This window comes from Lineus longissimus, chromosome 8, assembly GCF_910592395.1.
Source record: "Lineus longissimus chromosome 8, tnLinLong1.2, whole genome shotgun sequence".
Classification (NCBI taxonomy): Eukaryota; Metazoa; Nemertea; class Pilidiophora; order Heteronemertea; family Lineidae; genus Lineus; species Lineus longissimus.
In genome coordinates this window covers 1,623,365-1,640,829 of record NC_088315.1, presented here as the reverse complement: position 1 = coordinate 1,640,829, position 17,465 = coordinate 1,623,365, and the positions used below count along the sequence as shown (strand labels likewise).

At 40.9% G+C, this 17,465-nt stretch overlaps 2 protein-coding genes and 1 long non-coding RNA gene across 3 annotated transcripts; 1 reads left to right on the top strand and 2 right to left on the bottom strand.

The window, feature by feature from the left end:
* Positions 1–358: 358 nt before the first annotated feature.
* Positions 359–1,699, bottom strand: LOC135492902 (uncharacterized). The gene is made up of 4 exons (XR_010448158.1): positions 1,619–1,699; positions 1,404–1,468; positions 976–1,006; positions 359–531 (listed from the first exon to the last, which is right to left on the bottom strand). It is a non-coding gene; the product is annotated as an uncharacterized LOC135492902 (long non-coding RNA).
* Positions 1,700–4,992: 3,293 nt separating this feature from the next.
* Positions 4,993–8,526, bottom strand: LOC135492829 (fibroleukin-like). Its single transcript, XM_064779486.1, has 3 exons — positions 7,802–8,526; positions 6,955–7,054; positions 4,993–6,024 (listed from the first exon to the last, which is right to left on the bottom strand). Exons 1-3 carry the CDS (start codon positions 8,141–8,143, stop codon positions 5,288–5,290), a joined length of 1,179 nt encoding a protein of 392 aa, XP_064635556.1. The 5' UTR covers positions 8,144–8,526; the 3' UTR covers positions 4,993–5,287.
* An 847-nt stretch (positions 8,527–9,373) lies between these two features.
* On the top strand, positions 9,374–15,885 carry LOC135492645 (muscle LIM protein 1-like). The gene is made up of 6 exons (XM_064779211.1): positions 9,374–9,481; positions 13,109–13,255; positions 13,680–13,854; positions 14,204–14,312; positions 14,634–14,727; positions 15,054–15,885. The coding sequence occupies exons 2-6, from the start codon at positions 13,141–13,143 to the stop codon at positions 15,092–15,094; spliced, it is 534 nt and encodes a 177-aa protein (XP_064635281.1). The 5' UTR covers positions 9,374–9,481; positions 13,109–13,140; the 3' UTR covers positions 15,095–15,885.
* The last annotated feature ends 1,580 nt before the right edge of the window (positions 15,886–17,465 follow it).

Genomic DNA, 17,465 nt, shown 5'->3' with positions numbered 1-17,465 from the left:
GTGGTTAAGAGGTATTTGCCACGGAAAATGACAGGGATTATGTTGAGTCTTGAATACAGACATGCAGTTGATGAACTAGGGTCTGTATGGGATATTCTCGTGATGAAAGTCAGTGTATCTGGTTAATGAGCAACTATTTTTGTGGGTGTGTTTTTGTTACCTGATGTTATTACCTAATTCTTCATGTTGAAGGCATTTCGCTCTGCCCCCGAAATCTTGTCACGAAAGTCAGCTTTTTGGGAGATAAAGACTGACAAACTGATCCTTCGCTTGGTATCTCTAATGAAGATTACAATAGCAAAAAGGATATAAAATGTCGGATACAAAATGTAAATTATACTGAAACAAACAAAATATGTTCATCTTACTGTTATGCCACATCTTTATTAAACGACTTACATTGCGCTCGAACTTGACGGCACTTTTTACTTTCCTCTTCCTCCGATGCAGCGCATGTATGGTTTCTTACACTTTGCATCGCAACAATCCGCATCAGTGGCGCACTTTTTCAAGGACTTGAATCGGAGACATCTGTTAAAAAGAGAGACAACCATAGATAGTGTCTGAGCGTCCCACTGGGGCAATTACTAGCAGATGGGTGGTTGGATAGGTGGCATGTAGGTGTGGGGTGGGACAGACGCCCTTTCGATTTTAAGCCCGATCAGATATCTAAAATCGCTTTCAGATGATTTGGATGTAATTTTACCTTCCGGCCTGCTAAACCAATCACCTGGTACGGGGTATAGTATTCTCTGGGATGATGGTGTTAGGTTACAGATTCTGAAGTACTCTATCAATTTTGAGCCCGATCTTATATCAAACATGGCTGCCATGCGACCATTTTTTTATTTCGCATTCTTTTACTGTATGTTTAACGAGTGACTTGTTGGCCTTGACCTCTTTCTGGCATCATGGGGTAGGGTGGGGGACGTGCACTATCGATTTTTCGAGAAATAATAACCTTAATGATCTTACCTTTTCTGCCTGGACTCCAAAGTACGCGCTTCTGAAATTATAGACACACCAAATATACACTTTGAGGACTTTGAATCGGCAGCGTGGTTTTCAGAAGTTTGAACAAAATTTCCGGACTGTTTATCCGGTTACGCATGTGCATGAAAAAGTATACTGGTGACCTTGGTTACTTATTTATACAGATTTACATTATTTACACCTTAAATACACCAAGAAAATCAAAGTGGTGTGACAGGGAGTGAGAGTAGAGGAAGTTGACAAAGAAATTAATGATCTGTTTGAGAAGGTTGATAAGTGTCTATCTAGCTGTGGTCCATTGATAATAGCAAGTATGATTGATGATAAGCTAGGATTCTTCCAGCGGGGGAGGGGTGCTTCTCTCACTTTCTCATCAGCCCTTTATAAAGGAGACGTATATTGGGACTTACCAGTCACACACACGGTGGCAACAACCAAAACAAGGAGTATGAAAATGGTAGCCCTCATGGTAGCTCTGAAACGAAACAGGAGTTGAGACATTGCACTTCCAAAAGCAATTAAATACCAGTGTTAGGTATTCAAGTGAATGCTAGTTTTTGAAAATGTCAGATGGCGGGACCGAAAGCCAACCCTGTCAACAGCATCAGATGTTTTATAATCTTACCTTTCACAAAATTGTTGCACTGTTGTCACTTAGAACGTCGTAGCTGATATGATCATTCGTCCCGTGGTGTTTTCAATAAATAGCCTCCGAGAGAGGCTATTTAAAATGAATAGGTAGACAGTAAATAGTCTATGTAATAAATATTTAAATTGGAAATGCTGATTAACTAAGTATTTTAAAATGATAATAGTTTAATTATGACAATGAGAGGTCTGCCGCTTAAATAACTTATGGTAAAACTTACAAACACGGAAAAACGTTGTGAGTTTAACGTGAATTTACATATAAATCGAATTCTTGTCTGCAGACATTCCGGCTCCTGTTTGAATATTGTTAGCACATTATTGAATTGTTTGACTTGTCCTGTGGTTGTTTCTTCATCATCAGACAAATTGCTGATAAAAATGATTTCTTTCGGGTTTTCAATGGCTAATGTTGCTAATAATAAAACGTATTTTGAAGGAGCAAAATTTTGAGGTATCATTCAGCAGCCGACGTGCATACTCTAGTGAGAGATCACGAGCATGGTTATATCTCCCAGAAGTAGAGTCCATTTATCACATTCTTTTGTTACGAAGGGTATTTCAATGCGAATCGGGTTCTTTTTCAATGGGTTATAGCCCGTCAGCATTAAAATGTGTGCTTGCCCACCCTATACAAAAAAGAATTGTTGTAGGGGATGAATCGTGTTCCTACTTCATATCGAATCGAGAAGGGAAGGTCGATTAAGTATGGCCTATAGCAAATATATTCAATATCCCTTTGGAAGTCAGTTTATCACGTGTCAGAAAAATCATCAATGCAGAGGGCGGTTCATCTCTTCATGGGGAATTGTCAGCATCTCACGAAGCAACAAAATATATCCGTGAGATGCTCGTTTTAGTCATATTATTCAATATTAATATATATTTTTAATAAGTGTGTCTGTATAAGTGTCAGTATTTGTCCGACACTTTAAGGCGGCAGCTTCATTAGATCAGTTAAATTATCTCTATTCGAACTGCTTGACAAACATTTGACAATTGGATAGTACCAATAAGCTGACAGAGGGCAATAAGAAGAATGCCCTTGTGTGTTATCTTTACCAGAAGGTCTATAGTCGTCAGTCGATACGCAGGGGAATCAAACGTAAGGAAATGACGCTCGTAAATTTTGTCGTGGTTGTTGCTGTGCTAGCTGGGACTCAATTCGGTTGCTCCGATGCCAAGAAACGTGAGTACGTCTTTGCCAATCACTTCGAAATTAATCATATTGTCATGTGTATGAACTAGTGTATGTGTATTCTATCATTTTTATCATGTTGTTTTTTTCTGTATGCTCTTTGAGACTTTTCGAATTTTAGTCTGATTCTTGCTCTGCAATGACTTCAGTGTCAATGCAAGGAAGTAAAAAACACAAAATAATGCACACTATCAAAATGATAATTTAGAGGCAATGAACTTTTTTTTTGCGTTGTTTACAAATATGCAATACATTTAGATTATATATAACTGTATCTTCTTTGAGACTTTTCGAATTTTAAACTTATTCTTGCTCTTCTATGAAAGGACGTAAAAAAACACAACATATGGCACACTATCAAAATGATAATTTAGAGGCAATAAACTTCTTTTTTGCGTTGTTTACAAATATGCAATACATTTAGATTATATATAACTGTATCTTCTTTGAGACTTTTCGAATTTTAAACTTACTCTTGCTCTTCTATGAAAGGACGTAGAAAAAACACAACATATGGCACACTATCAAAATGATAATTTAAAGGCAATGAACTTCTATTTTGCGTTGTACAAAAATATGCAATACATTTAGATTATATAAAAACTGGGTGAATGCAAAGCGTGTGCTGGCTCTCTGGCAACAGATCAAAATATGGATCCATCCTGCCTCCGTCTCCCTCTGCCGTTTAGGCTGCACCAAATCCATCAACTCTCATAATGCCATCTTTTGTTATAACGGTTAGACTGTTATCGACAACTCATTCAGCTATGTAAGGGAAGGACAGCAAAAATGGTGCTATGCGAATTCACATCCCTTAACTCCCAAGAGGAGGGGCATTATGCGGTCATTGAAAATTTATGACGCTACAATAAACAGTGCACTAGAACGGTATGATACCATTAGTCTGTATAAGCGAAAGTCTTAATTATCAAGCAGCATCAGAGTAATACTGTATGTGGCGTCACATGGTAGCATGCTGGGGTATTAACCTTTTATTAAGTTGTCCCTTTAATTGCATCATCTAAGTAATCTTGACGGAAGAAGAATACGGAGTCTTGTCAAAATATTCTGAAGCTGTACCGTTCTGTGGTAATATATCTTCGAAATGTGTTTTGTTTCTCGGTCATCCATCCACCGACTAACTGCTGGACGGGTTAGATAATTGGTCGGTCAGAAGGTCGGTCATTCGGACTTTTCTTTGTGTTGTGGAATATGATATCGTTTGCCTGGGAGCGGTGTAATGAAGATCCAACATGCATGAATTACATGTCTGTATCACATGCTTCTCCGTTGTGATCCATGATGGAGAAGTTTGTGTTAAAACCTTAAAGAACGGAAATTGTAACACCCACCTTTGACGTTTTTCCAGAGCCTTTTGAGAACAACTTTCCGGACTTGATCTGCACGAAGATGGAAGGCTATGAGATGGTATGCGATATCGCTGATTCGACGGATAACGCAGAGTCAGAAGGTACTGCAGAATGGTTTAATTGGTTTCGAAATAGTGAATTGACTTCTCCAGAGAAAACTGTCATTGTTTTATTTGCCTATAGCCGTGAGACCCATACCCACATGTGCAATTCAGAGAACTACCTCAAAAGAAATATTGCCTGCCTCAACAGAAATATTGTCAACAGAGATATTGTTGAGGTCAAACCTAGTAACTCTATTGGTTTTTAGCTATTTTAAGGCTGTTGAACAAAAAGCTAGTAAGTATCAAAAAAGAGGGGGGAAAATGTGAAGAAGACATAGGGTGTGTACATAGAACCGTCATGCAAATTTGGTTCTTAAGTGCTATAGCTTAATGTGAAATGATGAGATTTTCAATCTTTACTGAAAACATGACAAAACTGACTTACTAGGTTTTGGCCAAACACTCGACCTCAGTGGTCATTTTTTACCCTCCTTTCTTTTTTCCAGGTGTACAGTTTGGTACAAGATGCTGGTGGAATGGAAGTCAGTATTTATGTTTCGGCCGCTAGCAATGGTGCAAGAAGGAAATGATACATACATTATCAGATTTTCGGCCACTAGCGATGGTACGAGAACGATTTACTCGTAATGAGAGACACCGCAGCAAATCATCACAAACTCCTGTCTGGTGGAATCAAAACTATCTATAAGAACATTTTCGTGTGCTGTGAAAAACATATACCAACTACTTTCTGTTCCTTCAAAAAGAGATCAGCGGAGCGCACCACAAAATATATCCACGATAGAAACACATCTTCCCTCGCAGGCCAGGACTGAGTTGCGTAGAGTGTTGGATAATAATGTCCACTTATCACAAACTGGTGTTTTGAGGACAAAGTCCTAACCAGAATGCTCAGCCTAATTTTTCACTGCCGTGGCCTGGTGGCTGTAATACCAATCCTGTCGAATAGTCCAGCAGTTTGCCTTGCAGATGACTTGCAGTCGATATCGTTCCTGTCCCTTTCGAAGACTTCTTTAATACACAACCAGCAGCAAATTCTTAGGGGTGAAGTCGTACGGCTGAAGACATAGAGTGGAGTACTTAATACCATCGCTCGCGTTAGTCATCATTCCCCACGATAACTGGGGCCAGAACGACGCCTGCCAGTTTGTGGCGTTGTAGTACTTCGCGTTGAGGTTGGCGTCGGTGCAGCCTGAACCATACCACCATCCAGCCTTCCGAGTCGAAGCACAGTTCTCAGGTCCACCATCATTATCTTTGTCATACGTAGAGAAAGGTTTCTTGTTCATATCGAGGGTAGGATCCCCGGGCATGATGGCATCCCCATGCCACGTTACTTTATTTTTGGTACTTGGGGTCAAGGTCACTTTATAATTCTCGGATTCGTCCTTCACGAGGAAATCGTCATAGCTTGTAGACACCGAGTAGCTGCTGTTATGGCCCTGCAGCCAGACAAGAAGCCGGTATTTCCGTGAATTCTTGGCAGTTAATTCAGAGATTATGTCATTCCCCAACCAAAAGTCAGTCGCCTTATTGCCAAAACCACTCTTATAATCAGCCCAGTTGCGGTCGAAGTTCATTCCACTGGAGTAACCCTGGCGCTGAAAACATGTGTGACCCGATGCCCCGCCTATAATATAGGAACTTAGATCGCAGTGGACCTTATAGCTGTTGGTCGAGTACCTAGCCTTAATATCCAAAATGGCACGACCGTAGGGCCATAGGTGCACGTAGTAGTGGTCGGAGCAATCTGAAATGAAACCGAGGGGGACATGAATCTGTTGTTATGCACAGGTTGCGTACCATTGTGACTCCTCCACTTTTTATTCAAATTTGAAGCTTAATTACAGACTTCTAGCAAAATATTGGGCCACTGATCGAATTGTTGAACGCCTTCGTACCAAAACATAATATGTTCCCCTAAAACCTACTAGGGGGGGGGGGGGGGGGTGAGTATGACTTTGTGCAAAGAATACGTAGTCTCTTTTTTTCATTTTCAAATTACTTCCATCAATCTCATAAAAGGTTGTGAAGTTTCCTAATGATTAAAGCAACCCGTTGTGCGTAGCTATGGCAACGCACACAATAATAATTGGCGGGTTCTTTGTGAGATACTTGATTAAAACTAGCCTAGTATATTACTTTTCAAGATTGCTATAACAATATCGTCCCGTGTTTCTAATAAAGCATTTTCGAAGAATGAACTAGCTGTCTGCTTCATACGAGACTGAACTACGTTTTTTCCTTTGTAACCCTCGTCACGAGAAAGCCATGCTAAGTGAGTAACTGCTTTCCAACAAGTATAGTCCTATCGAACAAGGATAGCTTTTAAAACAGTGCAAAAGTGTCTGAAGAATTATTGCAGGAGAGAAACGCTGACTGACCTCGAAACTACTCGATTAGGTCCATTTGCTACTCTTTGAAGCTTCCAGTAATATACAGAGCACTTAGCTAGTGATGGGGAAAGTGCAGCAATTAGAATGCGAGGTCCACAGTTCTGTTTGTTTAAGAAATATACTCATGACTAGTAATTCCATCTTTGGTTACAACCTTGACACGCAGTACTCGGCTGTTAGTGTAAGCTTACGCCTATGTAGCAAATACATTTTTAGGATAAACTGCACTATGAAGTGGCCGACGTGAGTAACTAGAGTATAAGATATGAAGAAGGCCTCATTACCGAAAGCCCTATAGTTGCACCTCTGCCCAGTCCAGCCTGGTACACAGGTGCATTGCAGTGTAGACTGGACGAACTTGCTTTGGTTCAGACAGAAGTCACCCTGAAAGAAACAAGCATTCTTTCATGGTTTCGGCATTCAAAAGTTAAAGATGTGTGCTGTTTTTCTGTGATGGCGTCTTTATTACTTAACCATTTTACTGCTTTGAGTGGTGTCACTGTAACTTGAAACAAATCCACGCCATAGGGCCCTGCTTTGAACGGTTATCATTGTAACTCACAGTTTCACCGTTGTATTCACTTAATTAACAATGTAACTCACAGTTTCACCGTTGTATTCACTTAATTAACAATGTATGAACTAAGCAAATAATGACTTAATATATAGTTTGCCGAAAGCCTTGAATAATAGCGGCTAGAATCGATGGTAAAAATGCCATTGACACAATTCTTAAATCAATATAATTAATAGAATATCTGAATTATCTACACCGCCACTGGAGCAACCAGCAGATGTTATACCTCCAAAAAGTGTTAATGAAGTGGTGCTACATCAATAAAATATAATCATTATTTCATCATCATCGTCATCTTCATCATCATTATTTTTACCATGTCATTTGACGATGGCACTGATGAGAGGCTTCATAAGAAAGCACCGAAAAATATAGTTTTTCAATTTGTGACAATGTGCTGCGATGAGCTCAGCCATGCAGAGTTAGAATTTCTGATTTTGGAGTGAACTGCATGATAGTTATGGCATCACTGCATGTTACAGAAGTCATGCTAGGTTCTATTTGCGGAGAGACAATCATAACGCCATTTTTCGACATCCTTTTTTACTTCTTACCTTTTCATAGTAGTGGTACCCTGGCCGGTCAACCAAGTCAGAGCAGACCGCATTGGCCGGAGTCTTCCCTAACTCACAGTTCTCACCGGTTACTTTCTCTGGCTCGATATAGTTCATCCAGCGACAAGTGTCCTCAAACAGCCAGAGACATTTCCTGGCGCACTCCAAATCGCTGTCAACTCGGTATTTATGACTACTTGTTGCGGGTCTTGCTTTGTCCACAAGGCAGCCTGGTAGCTGGAAATATTTCGACCCGAAAGTGTCCACTATCCTGTGTTCGAGTGAGCCGCGCAAAAGGAGGAAAAACGGAAACAATGTTTTGATATTCACAAATATCGGCATTTTTGAAGACGAAAATTGGATCTGTTTCGTTGATGTGTGGATAATGTTACGGAATTCTTACCACGATATGACGGTGAGTGATTTAGAGTCCACTACTCCTCAATGTCAAGCTTGTATCCAGGAAACAAGCTAATTGTAATTGATAATTCCTATTCTGCTTGTTTCAAAGACGAATGGGACGAGGTTTCCAATAACGAAAATGAATAAGAGTTTAAAATGACAGCGTTTTCATGGTAACCATCTCAGCGTCGCTAAAAGCGTCTTGCTTACATAAAGTCAGTTTATGAGTAAATTAATGCTTAGATTTCGAGGCAAAGTAATGCGTCATTGATTATTCCATTTCGTTTTGTTTCTTTCGCATGGTAATGAGGCTCGGTGATGGTTTCAAGGTTTCATGTAAACAAACAATGAACCATGGACTTAAGGCCGGGTGAATGATGACCTCCTCGTTGTGAAATGTTCATTAGCGTATGTACCAGACAATGTGAGAAAACGCTCAGTGGTATGTGTTCTGGGCGTTTCGTCTGTTCAAACAGTTCGCGTGTCTCTTGTATGGTGACGCTCAGCCGGTATATATAGATGGAGATGTAACATGCTGCACTACATGAAACCAAGAGGCCAATCATAGTAATGTAAACATGGGGTATCGGAATTTAGTCAAGGTTTTGAGTCCGGTCAGCACGAATACTGTGACCACTGAACGGGTTGGGGGCACGATACAAGTTTTTTCTTGTCTGAGCCAAGAGATGAAACAAAGGTGCTACATCCGCATTGTAGGCCTATTTTTGTGGTGGGTTGGGTTTGTGAAATGCTGTAACTTTGTTCCTTGCCGTAACCAAAACCTGGTTTACAAGAAAACCTGCTTGGGTTATTGCAGCTGCAAAATTATAGACCTGCTTTGAATATTGGGTTAACAACTGATTTGAGCACTTCCATACTGTAAGCAGTAGAACGTTTTTTTATCTCTTCACCGATATTGCTGAGAAGCCCACGCTCACCTGCATTTGAATTGAAGCTAAGGGAGCCATGTTGCTAGCTAGCTCACGCCCAAAACAAGCTTGAGAGTACAATCTATACAATGTAGGTGGAAGACCTCATCCCAGTAGTGATTTCGTCGTCTTTTCCTGCAGACATCGTGTGCCGGTACATGTGCAAAGAAGCCTGGTTACGAAATCGACAAGCAATGCTGTTTTCTCCAATGGCTGATGATGTGCTAGAAGATACAGGTCAAGAAATAGTGATGGGTGCAAAAATATTTCGAATTCCCCTTCTTCTGATTGTATTGCTGAGAAGGGTACCTGATCATTCCGAGGTGCAGCCAGCCCGAATCCGCCTAAGGTAGGTCTATACTAGTATGCTTTTCTCTTTCTCCCTTAAGGACACCCTTGTTTTTGTCGATCAGCTGTAGTGATTATATAATCTTGTGAACTACTTGGTGTCGCAAACTCAATGTGTCAGCAACTCCCGAAAAAACTGTCAAGCTTGGTTGCAAAGCTCTTTTCATATCGAAAGTCCGAAAATGTTTTCTAACCGACCCCAAATTATACCTGATCATAGACGTATCTACATGTACTTCATGCTACATTATCGCAAAAGTTGAGATTGGAATTCCAAAATGTACCAAAAATATAGTGGCATCGATTTTGGCGTTATTTCAAATGATTTCACAGCTCCGTCTGTTGTGTATTTCCTTGCCAAACTTCCAAAATCTAACGGTACTCTTAATTTTTCGGAAAACCTTTAGATATTGGTAAGTTTTGGATACGACATCAACAAATATAAAACATGGCAAGCCTCTAGTGAATGCTTGATTCTCCAATATGACTTTGCATCGTCCCTTTCCGACTGCTGCAACTGCACAATTGATAAAACGCCTGCCGAAATTGTCTCCCGCTTATGCAATACAGGATGAAATTTATCCCATGGTTTAGAGAGTAAAGTACGTAACTGATGGGAGAGGCGAGATAGAACCAATAGAACTTGTCGACTGGTCTGTAGAGTGCTCTGTTTACTTGGAGCCAAACAGCTTTCGGCGTCAGCATGAGAAGGAATGCCACACTAACTGTAATCAACATGTACGTCATACTCGAAAGATGGTTTGATTTACAATTCGTGGATATGCCTTGATTCAGAAGTTTTCTGCGCTTGATTCCGCTTCTGAAGAGCTGGTAAAGAATGGAACTGTTGAAGAGGACTATGCCAGGGAACGGGAGGCCGAATGATAGGACGATCTCCATGTGTGTGTACACTTCAAGCATGAATGTAGAATAACCTCTCCTCACATAGGTACACTTCATTTGAGAACCTTTGTCTGAAAAGACGGCATGGAGTCTATACTCAAAAAGCAAATGCACGTCCAAACAGAATAATATAACGGATGTTGTAATCAGTCCAACTGATGTCCATTTCAATGAACATATTGTTCTTGCCCGGAAAGGATAGGTTACTGATATCCATCGTTCAACTGTAAGCATCAGCACATTCCAGTGCGAGAAATGCTCCAAAAAGTAAGAAAAAAAGTAATGAACGGGGCATGAGGCGCCCGAAAGATGGCGGACGTCGATGTCCAAACAACGTATGGCGCTCTGTCGAAGTGGGTTTGTTAAGAGAACTGCAGTGTCTGCCATCGCAAGGCTCGTCAGCAACATTCTAGTCGATGACTTTCCCACCCTGCTTACTAGAAGGACACAAATTACTAGTATATTCAATATAATGCCGACGATCATCGACATTAGTAACACATAGGTCCAAAGGATTTCTGCTATGAAGATAGTGACTTGGGAGTAACTCTGGTCAGTGTTTCCAGAGTATGGTTCCTTTGTCGTCTCCGCCATCTCAGCCGTATGAGGTGTCTTCATGTTCATCAGCGCCACAAAATGCAAAATCACACAACCCAAGTATACTCTTGGTAAATAAAAATAGACTATTGAAATAGTAGTTGCGCCGTAAAAAGCAGGTTAAAATGGTCATTGGTTTTAAGATATGTTTGGAACTGTATTAATAACATCTGCCAGTGTTGAAAATTGGAATTTGCGTTAGGAAAATACATCATATTTAAGCCAGCTAGAACCATAGCTTTCAAAGTTCACGTGTTCTACTGCTAAGTTGAGATCCGAGGCTCACCTGAGGCTCGCCTACATCTTACAATCCATCGATGAGCCTATCATGCTGTTTTGAAGGTATCTCTGTCACGATTGTTAGGTTCAGACGGGGATGGTATTACTCAGAGAGGTTGGGATGAAGCCCGCGTAAATGCATACTGTAGTCGAGTTTTTCATTGTATCTAGGAGCTCTCTCAAATCTAAGTTGAGGCGTCATTTTTCACCCTGAGAAGGTTTGCAGCATGGTTTCATGCCATTAATCTAACTATTCTTGGGAGATGAAACAAAATAAGAAAGTAACGACCGAATGTTATCAATGTTGCAGTTAATCAGATAGTGATGTATGTGCATTATTCATCATCATGTTAACACTTGAAAATGTCAAGGATGCTTGGCTGTAAAATGGGAGAGCTGCACTGAATTTTAAAGATCTCCCCGCAGTAAAGTACACTCACTTTGCAAATACGCTTTAATAGAAAGTACCCTACTTCCCATTTTGTTATTCTAAGTCTCGACTTTCTGAGATTTGCTATTGTCTTAGGAAACTGATACGTGTTATTGTGGGTGTATGTTACACGAACCAAAGCACTCCAGTAACGTGGGTAGCGTTCTTGCACATGGCGAAATGGCCTGGTTCATTTGAGCTCCTGAGTCACCAACAAAATTGGGCCAGATTCATCTCCCTCATAACAAATTATCCGGCATGTTTATAGGCAAATCTACCTTCATTGCCTCGATTAATCTTGCTCGTTGTTTTATCTAAAAATTATATGGTGAACTCAAAACATCGACAGCTTGTAACTGCATAAAGTAAATTTTCCAAAAATCTAAATAGAGTCAAATAGTTACTTTCAGATAAGCCATCATGCTCACATCTTACTTTGGGCACTGTAATGTCTCTACATACACTAATGCACTACAAGCATAGAGCGTACCACCTGTAAGATGAAACCTAAGCCCAGTAGATAAAGCACAAACTATCTTAGCCTCAAACTTCATACTCAACCCAACCACTAACCTGTAACAGAAAGACAACAACATTGATTTGTGAAGACTGGGTTTCTCCTTCCTTTCTAGTTCTATTTTAAGAGAGTGGGAGTGACTATGTATGGCCACCTTGGTTACCTGAGCTAACTCGACATAAAAACATGGGTTTCATCTATCTACACTGCGTTATAACTAGTCCAAATCTACAAGCATTCCTTCTGCTGTTAGCTGCCTACTAGTAACGACGTAGTGATAAGGCTTTACCTTCTTTACAAGGCCATCATGGTTCCAACGCTTACTGAAAGTGTTCAGGTTATGAGTCAACCCTGCTCAATCTGTTTTAAAGAATCGTTAGATTTAGCAGCGTAGTTAAAATTTATGCGAGATCTGGACGCATCAATGCGGAAGGGGATGCTCAAGCCTTGTGCCAAGCTTTCATAAGAACAGCGTTAAAAATTACCTCAGTTGTAGTTTTCTACGTTTGATCGTGCGCATGTACGGTACAGCTGAATGCAATATTTGCCACTCCTATCATGACAGTGTTACACTAACAAGACGAAAGAACGTGTTCCATCGCCACAGACTACGCCCTTGATAAGCGTCAGTAGAACTTAAACTATTTTTACCATCTTAGCCTCGTTGAGGTAGACAGACATTTAAAGAAGTACTGTCCCCTTAATTACAAAATGCACTAAACCTAGGCCATTCCTAAAAAAATTCGCAATCTTGTGGAACATTTGAACTTTTTCCTCACTACTAACAGACATAGGCTGCTATCTACGCCACCAATGGTAAGCTCGAATCTTAGTTATGGACAGAATTGTACTCTCAATGAGAAATATATACCTGATAAGCTTTTCATTTTGTCGTTACACAGATCTTCTGTCGTGTCACTGCTTACTACCCACCATGCCCTTCAAGGCCCCAGAGCAGGCCAAGTGCCCAAAATGTGGCAAATCGGTCTACGCAGCTGAGGAGAGGTTGGCAGCTGGTCACAAATGGCATAAAATGTGTCTTAAATGTGGTAGGTTGAGACAAAATCGAAATACTTAAAGAAACAAAAATTTGCCAATGGATTTTCTTGTTTTCATAACGTTCTCTATGATAAATCGTTTATGCTACGATGCTGTTCAGATCTTATCTGCTTGTTGGATGACATTTTCTACACGGAACTATTCGCTTAAAAGGCTCTGTACTTACTTTTATCTGGGTAGGAATAAGGACTGAGGCTGCTGAGCTGTTCAAACCCTCTCTTACAGTACAGACGTAGAGATCTTGCGTATCTATCTTAGGACAACATTGGTGTTATGATTAGATTAGACCTCCAATAATCCTATTTCGAGACTTCCCTACGCTGTGTCTAAAGGCTTATATAGGTCTTTGGAACTTACTTGTATAATCTAAGACAACTTCATGACCTGCATTATCATTTTGCTTATCGTCAACAGGACTATGTGATAAGATGTTGGACTCCACCACAGTAGCCGAACACGAAGGTCTGGTCTACTGTAAGGTCTGCCATGCAAAGAAGTTTGGACCCAAGGGCTATGGATTCGGCGGTGGTGCTGGAGCCCTCAGCACAGAGACTGGGGCTCAGCATGGAAATTTGGAGTGTGAAATGGGGTAAGTTGCTTCGATAACGCCTATTGGAGCAATACGAATCGGAAAGGAGCCGATACCGTGAATTCGGTGATGAACGAGGAGGTCAGTTGCCTCGACCAGCGCATTGAAAAAAACAAGGCTGATAATGTGAGGGCACCTTCGTCAAAACAGATCTAAAGACAGGATCAGTGAAGTAGAACTTGAAGTCAACCAATCATTCTTGACTCCGAGCATTGCTTTAAAGTGCTCAATGTACACGTTTGAAGCATGTCGCGTGTAGACGACATTTCTAAGGAAGAGATTACTAAGCCAATGATCAGTCCAGTCCAAAAGCGGTTACTAATTTTCTCACTCCCTTCCTACATTTCAGCAATCGTCCAACAGGTGCCCATATCGGACCTAGCGCTGTAGTTGAGGGAGGCTGCCCTCGTTGTGGTGCTAGGGTGTACGAGGCTGAGAAGGCGACAGCAGCTGGTATCGTAAGTATCATATCCGTGCCAGTTGCACAGTTGTTTGCAAGGATCTGCTGTTTTCATTTGTCAGTATAAGGAAAGACACTCTGTCAAATCCTTCTGAAATTCGTAACATATTCTTGCTGGCTGATAGCTGAACTTGATGCAAATCCTCTCCGTCCATGATTAAAGTAAACTCACCTTACGATTCGTTTGACGAAAATAAGAAAGATGGGGACTGTAGCATCTTCACAGCAAATGCGTCCGTTCATCTGCATCTCTCCTCTGAACTAAGAGAGCTCGTATCTTTGAAGAGAAAATCTCACTGCACGTATCGTATCTTTTCAGGACTTTCACAAAACCTGCTTTTCATGTAAGTCCTGTAGCAAGAAGCTAGATTCTACAACCGTGTGCGATAAGGAACGCGAAATCTATTGTAAAGGTGAGCGAAATCGTACAGAATTGTACATCGACCGATTGTTCTTATCCTGTACTTACCTTTCCGAGTTTTTCATGTATCAAAAGTGTCATACACTGTTGCATGTATGGATTCTGTTACTCTTCACATGCTCTGTAATAGCAACTCGTTTGGTGTTCTTAAAAAAGCCTTTGGTTTGAAAGAGTCTTTGTAAGACATATCTGAGTTTCTGGGCAAGCATTGAACATAATCACAGGAATCATCTCTTTTCAGTTTGCTATTTGGGTTACGACTATGCTATCGCTACCTTCAATAACTTCGCCCTTCTTAAAAACATTTCTCTTTTTCAGCTTGCTATGCTAAGGCTTTTGGGCCCCACGGAAAGGTCTAAATACGAGCCCTACCACATGATGTCCATCACTGGACGAACTAGAAATGGCGGAAGAAGCCGTGGAGTACATGACAAGACTTATTTACACGCCGGGCGGCGTTACATTTATACAACGCGCACTTTATGTTTATATTTTATTGTATCTATTTAACCGCAAAAGGTAGCCATGTGCAATTCAAATAACCATGCTGACGTCATTAACTTGATGTCATTGAATTGTTTGTGCGGGAGACGGATTTTCCTTTTCTGAGTTGCAATGCGGGCTGATTAGGATGAAGTAAATTCGTTTGAGATACGTGCTTCTCCAATAATAAAGAGTCGATGACGCAATAATAACGCCAGCAAGGTGATTTGCCACAAAATAGGATTAGCTTATACCAGAGATGGATGGCCAGTGTAACGAAAATATTGACTTTTCTTCACGTTTGATGACCTTCCGGACCAGTTGCTACTAACCAGGCGTCGGAAAAGGGATTTGGCAATACATCCCCCGGATAAACTAATAGCAAATGTTGTTCGAATATCATATTATGTCGTCCCTGTTGGGTAAAATTGTGTCGGAGGATTCCAGTCTAAATGCACTGTAGAATAACCTGCCATATTTTCCACCGTTCGTTCCGTTGACATATCATGGAGTTTCTGGTTTCAATTATACAGTATTTTCGTTACAACTGGATGACAACTCAATTCGTTAGGATAAATAATTGATTCTTTTCGCAGAAATACTTCATGTATTTCAGGTAATTCTGCAAGAAATAAACGTTTATTTGTCAAGTTATTATATAATACTATTCTGCTTTATTTGATGATCTTTTGTGCTATGCCAAAATTATTACTTCAGTACCCTTGAGTGACTCCTCTTACCGACGAAAATGATACATGTGGTACCTTTCCCTGTGCGTGGGCCACCTGTACGAAGATTTTGCCTCACTTGCGCGACCTTTTCCCCAGTCTTTGAGCACGTCAACATGCATGCTGAAATAAGAGTAAGACACTAGTAACAATCTTATCCATAAAGCGTCTATCAAACGACTGATATCCTGATTAGAATATTATATTACTGAAAGCCAGGACTCATTTCAGTAACATTTAACTTTGTGTATACACCCACTCTGCTTTTTAGTACCATATTATGTGATGTTGGTTTCTTACGACCTTGTCGAAACTGCGGCATCGCAATGGTACAGTTCTCAGTGGGGGATATCTTTTTCCACATACAATGATACTCTGAAATGCGTACATGAACTAAGTCTTCTTGTCTTGCCTATCCTCGCCTACCTATTCCAGACACAGTCTTTGGCTTGAAGTAGCTGATCGCCGGGTAGGATCCTTCTTAATCGTCCAAGTCCCAGAAGCGCTGCAGGCATGCCCTTTCTGACAATGGGGTCAGTATAGTCCATTTTGGTACGGGTAATTAGTGGCAGACTTGGAGCTCGGCACTGCGAAACTGAATCCTCGGTGCTAAGTCTCTTTATTTCCTGAAGATTTCATGAAACATGTAGAGTTTAAGTCCGTGCTAACTTTGGCTGTTTGGAATTCATTGAAATCGAAAGATGGCATGACAAGACTGATGCAAGTACTGAGTATTGACCGGCTGTGTTGTCTTTTGTGTTCAGACTTGTCTGCCGACATTGGGGCTATTCATTTTCATCCAGGACGTGTAACAAAACTATGCTATCAATATTGTGCAACGCCCAGGCTAAGCAGCAGGCCCATCGCTAGTGTTTCGTCATGAGGGAGTAGCAAAACTTCTATTTTTTTCCCTCCGTGAGTCTAAGCATCGGCCAAAGCCTCCGCGGCCTCTGGTTACCCTACCCACGTATTTGCCCCCAGCCTCTTCTAGCTGCGGTATCGGTCTATTTTAGGTACCAGTCACAAAAAGTAAGATATGTGTCCAGGCGACCAACCTTGTATACAAAATCCCTGGCATCAAGCAGGTCTTGACCAACACGCTGACCAAAGTGACTATATGACGTCCTATTCGTTGAGCGACCGGTCCTATAGGAATCACTCACTGGCGGAAGAATCTGTAGGAAAATGGTCGACACATTGTCTTACAAGGATGATGTGTGACTGACCACAAGCAATTCATGTGGATTCAAAGGAACCTTGGACCAATTAATCAAGTGCCTTGTTTGTAGCACGTTTTCTCACATATATTTGAGATTATTGAAGAAGCACACTCAGCCTAGGCCAATAAGCGTTGCAGAGGGTGTGGATTTTTCGAGCCGGTAGATGCACGTATATGGTGGACTTCAGAAATGCACACTATTTCGATCCATATGCTCATTCTCAATCTCAGAATACTTTCTGTGGCATTTATGGTTCAATTACCTCTGATTGCGCAGGCGGAATACAGGGTCTTGGTGGT

What these genes read in the sequence shown, in the direction of transcription:
- LOC135492829 (XM_064779486.1), bottom strand. Translation starts at nt 8,143, where the DNA reads ATGCCGATATTTGTGAATATCAAAACATTGTTTCCGTTTTTCCTCCTT. An exon ending in GGTACCACTACTATGAAAAG is followed by an intron (nt 7,055 to 7,801) that starts GTAAGAAGTAAA and finishes TGTTTCTTTCAG; the next exon opens with GGTGACTTCTGTCTGAACCA. An exon ending in GTGCAACTATAGGGCTTTCG is followed by an intron (nt 6,025 to 6,954) that starts GTAATGAGGCCT and finishes GTTTCATTTCAG; the next exon opens with ATTGCTCCGACCACTACTAC.
- LOC135492645 (XM_064779211.1), top strand. Translation starts at nt 13,141, where the DNA reads ATGCCCTTCAAGGCCCCAGAGCAGGCCAAGTGCCCAAAATGTGGCAAA. An exon ending in AGGCGACAGCAGCTGGTATC is followed by an intron (nt 14,313 to 14,633) that starts GTAAGTATCATA and finishes GTATCTTTTCAG; the next exon opens with GACTTTCACAAAACCTGCTT. An exon ending in ACGCGAAATCTATTGTAAAG is followed by an intron (nt 14,728 to 15,053) that starts GTGAGCGAAATC and finishes TCTCTTTTTCAG; the next exon opens with CTTGCTATGCTAAGGCTTTT.